The sequence below is a fragment of the Vicia villosa genome, unplaced genomic scaffold, assembly GCF_029867415.1.
Source record: "Vicia villosa cultivar HV-30 ecotype Madison, WI unplaced genomic scaffold, Vvil1.0 ctg.000217F_1_1_3, whole genome shotgun sequence".
In the NCBI taxonomy this organism is placed as follows: Eukaryota; Viridiplantae; Streptophyta; class Magnoliopsida; order Fabales; family Fabaceae; genus Vicia; species Vicia villosa.
The window spans coordinates 616432-624519 of NW_026705081.1; the positions used below are offsets into that span (position 1 = coordinate 616432).

An 8088-nucleotide genomic window follows, 5' to 3' on the forward strand; every position below is an offset into this window, starting at 1 on the left:
CCACATTCTCGACGCATGATCTCGCCCTTTTGCGCCTAATTATCTTTCGTGTTATTTGCAAATGAAAGAGTCAATAGATCTAATTCTTTGGAACTTAACTGGAGTTATTCCAATTTAGTAGTATAGAGATTTGAGAGAAAATATTTTTTAGAAAAGTATTATAAGATGTAATATGATGATGATGATATAATATTATGATGATGATATATGTTGGAAATTTCTTTACCCACCTCCCTACTTTCTTGGTCACCTCTGGTGAAAAACCCAAAATACCCCTAACTTCGGAAATGCATTTCCGAAATGCTTTTTTTTTTTTCAAAATTTGTCTTATTTCGGAAATGCACTTCCGAAAACACGAAAAAAAAGTGTGTTCGGAGATGCATTTCTGAAAACACCCATTTTTGGGAGAGGAGTGTCTTCGGAGATACATATCCGAAATATTCCAAGACCAAATTGGTCTTGGAATGTTTCGGATATACACTTCCGAAAAGAATTCAATAATTATAAAAAAATTAAAATCAAGGTGAATCAATACAATTAATAGGTATAAAATCAAGGTGAATCAATAAAATGAAGGTGAATCAATAAAATCAAGATGAATCAAAATTTCCTAAACAATTTTAAAGTTAAAAATTATTTTACTAACTTATATAAATCAAAAACATTTTAATTTCATAAGTAAATTTTGAATTATATATAATTAAATATAAAATTTATTCATTAAATAAAATTAAGACAAAATCTTTTTTTAATTTTTTTAAACTAAATAAAAAATTATAACTCATTTTTAATTATGAATAAGAATAGAAATATATAAATATATAATAATAATTATTAATTTTGTAAGTGAAATATATAAATATATAATAATTATTATAAATTAAAACACTCATTTTTTTAATTTTAATAATTATTATATAAATATATAAATATATTTATAATTAATATATAATAATTATTAATAAATATATAAATATATAATAATTTTTATAAATATATAATAATTATTATAATCATTATATAAATATATAAATTAAAACACTCATTTTTTTTAATTTTTTTTGTAAATATATAAATATATAATAATTATTATAAATATATAAATAAAAAATTATAACTCATTTTGTAGGTGAAATTATTTTAATTATTTTAATTAAAATTATTTAAAATTTTAAAATATGAAATAGAAATATATAATAATTATTATTCATAACTCATAAATTATATTAAAATATATAATTATTATTATTCATTACTTATAAATTATATCAAATTTATGATATGTGAATTAATTAATATCCTAAAATTTTTAATTTTTGGGATTTTTAAATTTTTTTTGTTTTTTCGGAGATGCATCTCCGAATTAATCAAAATCTCAATTTTTGAGATTTTTTCGGAAGTGCACTTCCGAAATCTGAAAAAATTTAGAAAAAAAAATATTTCGGAAATGCATTTCCGAAGCAGGGATAAAGTGGAGTTTTCGCTGGGGGTGACCCCATAGGGAGGTGGATAAAGAAAAAACCCATATGTTTTGATCCAAAATATTATTATTATTATTATTATTATTATTATTATTATTATTTAAAAATTTTATTGTAAAATTAAATGTCAAAATATTAAGGAAACCATTCAATAATTTGCAATAATACAATCAATTTTGGGACAAAAAACAACTTTATGAAAGAGAAAATAATAATGTTAATTTGACCTCATAAACAAACACACACGCAAAACCGAATATGTCATATCATGGAATTTTGGACCATATATGATTTGCAAGAAACAAAAAAATTAAAAGAAAAATCTTAATTAAAAAATAAGTCAACTTTCAACATGCTGAACTAGGCAATATAAGACGGCCAACTAACCTGATACATCATGAAACATGATGAGAGGAAGTTTCCAAACAAGCAACTACCAAAAATAACCCCAACAAAGAAAAGTAACCGATATAATCATAAGGGTATTTTGGTCTAGAAAGAAATATTAATAGACTCTAGTCGTTTTTTCAATATTAGAAAAAAAATTAAAAACTCCGCGTCCGCGTCAGGGTTTTAATTCTTCCAAAACTTATAAATAGAAAAATTCAACACAACACGTTTAATAATCAATTAAGTTAATCGCTTATATAATAACCCCCTCAACTTCTCCACTTTCCCTCGTTCCTCTTCACGCTCAAAAACACCAATCAAAGAATCAAGAAAAGCGATTATGGAAGAAGAAGGTTGCGAATGCAGACCCTTGGGTTTCTTGCTTGGATTACCCTTCGCTCTCTTGGCTTTGATTTTATCTCTAGTTGGAGCAGTTATCTGGACTTTAGGGTAAATAATTTCTTTCACTTTTCTGATAATTTTTTTTATCAAATCATATATAGTGTGACAGATCTAGATTAGTCCAATTAATCTCTTTTTTCTTCAATTTTTTGATGATTTTTTTGGTTAATTTTGTGCAGTTCTATATTGAGTTGTTTGTGTCCATGTTGCATTTGCTGTACTGGATTGGCGAATTTGGCTGTGAGTCTTGTGAAGCTTCCGATTAAGGTTCTAAGATGGTTTACTCATCAAATTCCTTGCTAGATGATGATTCGTAGGGTTACGATATTGACTCGTTTTTTCTTTGAATTTTTTTACTTGTGTATGATTAATTGGCTTAATTAATTATGATATTGACTCGTTTTAGTAATTTTTAGCATTAATTTTTATTTAATTTGTTTATTTGTGTATGATTAATTGGTTTAATTACGATATATTCAACGGTTTTTTTTATGTATTTGATTTGATTCTTTTTTTTTTTTTTGTGAGTATTTGATTTTTTTTTTCAAGGAAAGAAAAAAACTGAATACGCCATCTACATTACTATTACTATTCTAACTTTTCGCTACTGACTATAGATTATATACTGGCAGTTCATGACTCCATGTTTACATTTCAGTTTTTCTGCACACAAGATAATCCATAAATTTCTTTGAAATTTAAATGTAACACAATTATAAAATAAAACACAAACTCAGATAACTTATAACAATGCAAAGGTTGGGTTTGTTTGAAAAATTATTCTTTGAAATAATATTTTTAAGATTAGTATTTTTTGGAATAATGTTTCAACTTAGAGTTAAAAGGTAGTGCACTGACAGTGTAAAATAATTTTACACAGTCATCCAATAGAAAGCTATCAATTAGTCATGTCATTAAATTATTTTTTAAATTAAAGAGTGATTTAATTGGATACATGGTGGTAATTGGTTGACGGTGTAAAAATATTTTACACTGTCAGTGCATCACCCCTTTTCTCTTCAACTTATGTGTTTGGTAAGAATTTAGTTTCCTAGGAATAATGATAAAATTTGTTTAATTTAAAATATGAAAAAATAATAATAAATTAAATGTGAGTGATAATGAAAAGTTAGAGTTGGTTGAACGTATTCTCACCCTTTAAATCTTGGAATAAGAATAGAAAAATCATGTATAAATAAAAATACTGGGAATAAAAAATATCTTAGAATAATTTTTTAAAACTTGAATTAAGCATGAGAATCTTGAATTTCCATAACCATATTCCTATAAGATATAGTTATACTCTCCATCCAAAATGACATGGTTTCAATGAGTTAAAAAAATAAACAGAATCATAAAAAGATAAAAAAATAAATTCATCTATTTGTTGTTTTGTCCGATGAACCGACTAGGTTATATCAATTTTTACTGAGCCAATTGTAACTACGTTTCCATAATCTTATCAGACTGTCTTATTCTCTGTTCTCAATCTAATTGATCTCAGATGCCAGTCGGGATCAAATTTTAACTAACGTCAACTAATTTTAAATTAAAGTTATTACAATTTCAAATTAAAATATATAATATTATTAGAAAATAAATTAAATTAGGAAATTTCTTTATCAACCTCTCCATCTTCTTGGCCACCTCCAGCGAAAATCCCAAAATGTCCCTATATTTCGGAAATGCATTTCCGAAACCACTTTTTTTTTAAAAAAGATTGATTTCGGAAGTGCACTTCTGAAAACACTTTATTTTTATGAAAAAAAGTGTTTTCGGAGATGTATTTCCGAAAACACCATTTTTTTTTCTAATAAAAAGGTGAATTCGGAGATGCACTTCCGAATTCACCTCCCCTGGAATATTTCGGAAGTACACTTCCGAAATATTGTCTGAAAACAAAAATCAAGGTGAATCAATTGTATTAATTAAAATAATATAATTACCAAGATTAGATTAAAATTAATTGATTATATAATTGCCTAATAAAATTAATTGATTAATTTCCAATATTAGATTAAGTGTTCTTTAAAAAAATAAAAAATTGTATTTAATTATATTTATGTTTGCGAATTACTAATTCTTTTAATTTTGGTACTTTAATTCTATACATAAAACTTTAAATTAGTAAAAATAATTATTCAATCTTTTCTTTTTAAATATTAATTCTTTTCATTTTGATAAAACTTTAAAATATTATTATTTTCTTAATTTAATTGTTTATTTTTTAATCTTCATTTATTTTTTTAATATATATTTTATCAATGATATGTCATTAAATAATCATTAGAACATATAAATTAATCAAAAAATTTATATATATTTTAATATACTGAATATACAAGTACCGTGAGTATTTTATATACCATTGATAAAACTTTAAAATATTATTATTTTACTAATTTAATTATTTATAACTTTAATCTTTATTAATTTATTTTTTAACTATTATCAACTATTTAAAAAGTAAATAGTTGAATTATTAAATAAATTATTTATAAAATTGTAACTATTTAACTAAACTATTGAGATTATCTAAAAATTATTACGTTAATTATAAAATAGCTAAATTATAAATATAAATAGTTTAATAGTTAATTACAAAATATAATTTTAACTTTAACTAAAATTTATTACGGTAATTCTAAAATATCTAAAACTAATAAAATTTATTAAAAAATTCAATTAAAATTTTAATTTTAACAATTAAAACTTAACTCAAATTTATAAATAAATTAATAAAATTTAAAATTTAAATAGGAAAAATTATTAAACTAATAATAATTTAAATTTGTATTGATGAAATGTCATAAAAAATCATTTGAAATACACAAGTGCACTACGTGAAACTTTGCAAAAAAAATTAAAATTAAAATAGTAGCAAATAATTTAGAGGAATCAAAATTTATAATTTTTTTAATATACTAAAAATAATAGTTGATAGATTCAAAAGAATAAAGAAACAAAGCATCAAAATGAAAAAAAATTATTAATTGATAGAAATAAAATGAACTGAATATGACAGTTTTTGGGTCATTCTAATATAATAAATTCATTCTAATTTTGTGTATCATTATTAATTCAATATAACACATTTCCAAAATTATTAAAATATCTTTTTTTATTCTAAAATATTTCATTTATAAGATGTTTTATTTGATCGGTCCAAAATTTAAAATAGTTGTTCCCTATAATTAAAATCGATATATTTGTCATAAGAAACATTATTGTCAATTTATTAACTAATAAATATTATAAATCTTTGAAGATCTTAATTTTAAACCACCATTTCAAAATAATTCTATACTTCAAAACTTCAGAAGTGTACTTCCGAAGTCCCAAAAAAATGAGATTTCGGAAATGCATTTCCTAATTCTTGAGAAAATTTGGAAAAAAAGTTATTTCGGAAATGTATTTCCGAAGTAGGAGTATTTAGGGATTTTCGCTGGAGGTTAGCCCATAGGGAGGTGAAGAAAGAAATTCTGTTAAATTAACTCTTTTCTTTGTGCTCTTAGTAAGTCCTCATCAATTTCATGTTATAAGTTGTAGGTATCAGTTCTTAAGCATTTCGTCGTCATATGATTTGTGTTTGATGGACTCAGGGTCGTCCAACTTGACATACTCACCAAAGTTATCAAATTATGTTTGAATATTTTACAGCAAAAGAAATTGAACACAATACAATGAAATGGAATGGAACTCAATATAACACATAATTTCATTATATTATTTGGATATTTTATAATGAAACTTTAAAAAAAATCATTCATGTTTGAAAAGTTACGTTGTATGATACAAAATGTTGGATTATAAAGAATCATCACAGAAATAAACTAAGTATTGATAGTGTTAGTAAGATTACATTAGATTAAAAATTACAATATTAGAGTTATGATTGAGGCACTACTTTTATTAGAAAAAATGATAAAAACTAAACATAAATAATTTTAACTTTTCGATATAGCATCTGTTTGGTAAGACATGTTTTCGAACTTATAGCTTGCCTCTTATGTCTTATAAGCTCATGTGATAATTTAGACCCGTTTAGTAATGGTCTTTTCATCACGAGCTTATAGCTTATTTTACTAGCTTATAACTTATTTTTCAGACGCTATTTCAAATAGCGTTTTAGCTTATGTCTTATAGCTTATTATTTTTTCTACTTTTTTATCCTTATTATTTTAATTAAAATCTATTTTTAACCCTTATAATTTATTTTAATTTAAAATAAAATAATTATATATTAAATATATTTTATGTCAATTTATATTTATAAGTTAATTGAACCGGTAATTTTACCAAACACTTCAGTTTGCTTATAAGCTATCAGTCTCAACCACCCGCTATAAACTATAAGCCATCAGTCATAAGTCATAAGCTATAAGCTATCAGCTAACTTATCAGTCAACTACTATTTTTACCAACGGGATCCATAGAGTTGTGGATTATGATAGTAAAACCAGTCCATAAGATAGAAAATACTCAAACCACAAAAGATAGAGAAAGACTATAAGAAAAACATAATTTTTGATAAGAATAATTTAATCAATGTAACACCCCCACCCACGACACTCACAATATTTTTTTCTACTTTTTCGTTGTTGAGTTTTTCGTTTAGTGATTGTGGAATTTTTTTCATCCTTTTTATGATACACATTCAACTTGATTAAAAAAAATTTAGTAAAACTTTTTAATAATTTAATTTAAACCCACCATATGAACATGGATAATACAACCATAAAAATAGAAAATATCGTGAAGAATAAGAGATGAAGAAACATTTTAAGTGATATAAAATAAAAATAATTGTGAACAAATATTGTGTTATCAAAATGTTTATACTTGTTAAAAAAGTACAGTGAGAGACAACACTTGGTTGTGTAAGGCGGTCTGAGGGTTTAGGATATTTGAGTGCGTCTAGGGATAGCTCACGTAGGGTTGTAAGAAGTTTTGTATATGATTTTCTCGAGAGAGATTGGAGACCCCTTCCATTCGGAGGATGAGGTATATATATATATATATATATATATATATATATATATATATATATATATATATATATATATATATATATATATATATGAAACTTCATTAGACCTGGATCATAGGCTAAGATGAGTGATTTCCTTCTATTTCAGATGAAGGTATGGGAGTGGGAAGATGAGCATCTTCCTGTAATCGTGGAAAGGGACATTATCCTTTAACTGATTCTATGCACCATAAACCTCATTAGTGGAGTTGATAGAAGACTTGGTTAAGATGGGGCAGCCAGGCCCAAGCCCAACACGACGAGGAGTTTAGTCGTCCCAGGTGCCCTCACTTCTTTGAACTATTTCTCATAGAGCCCAACAAGATTATCCCAGTCCACAATCCTTCAAGCACGGAGTCACAAAAAGTGTTGAGTGATTAATAAATATGATATGACTTTAGCCTCTATCAAAAGGGAACTTGGACAATTCACCCCAAACAAGATGGTGGCGAGTTCCTCAAGAAAAGCTTTGAGGCAAGTCCCTCAAGTTGATCTTGGGAAGAGTCCTTCAAGAGGGGGTTGGGGCAAGCCCTTCAAGCGGGACTTAGGGCGAGTCCTCACGCGGAGCTTGGGCGAGTCCTTTGAACGTCACTGTTAGTGGCACCTACAACATTAAATACCTTTAATGATGCATTTTTCTCGAGAAGATAAAATGAATAAGGACCCCGCATGCGCCAGTGACATGGAGAGAAAAAATTGGCATGACTAGAGAGGTCATCATTACTTATTCTTTATAGCATGTGATTCTATAAAAGGGGCAGCTTATCCCATTTTCAAGCATGATAC

The 8088-nt window shown here is 25.6% G+C and overlaps 1 protein-coding gene across 1 annotated transcript; it reads left to right on the forward strand.

Moving 5' to 3' along the window:
- The first annotated feature begins 2098 nt into the window (after positions 1-2098).
- LOC131625430 (signaling peptide TAXIMIN 2-like) lies at positions 2099-2678 on the forward strand. The gene is made up of 2 exons (XM_058896298.1): positions 2099-2321; positions 2453-2678. Exons 1-2 carry the CDS (start codon positions 2212-2214, stop codon positions 2574-2576), a joined length of 234 nt encoding a protein of 77 aa, XP_058752281.1. The 5' UTR covers positions 2099-2211; the 3' UTR covers positions 2577-2678.
- The last annotated feature ends 5410 nt before the right edge of the window (positions 2679-8088 follow it).

Bases quoted from the DNA above. Each gene is read 5' to 3' on its own strand.
- LOC131625430 (XM_058896298.1), top strand. From the start codon at position 2,212: ATGGAAGAAGAAGGTTGCGAATGCAGACCCTTGGGTTTCTTGCTTGGA. The intron at 2,322-2,452 runs GTAAATAATTTC...AATTTTGTGCAG, and splicing joins GCAGTTATCTGGACTTTAGG to TTCTATATTGAGTTGTTTGT.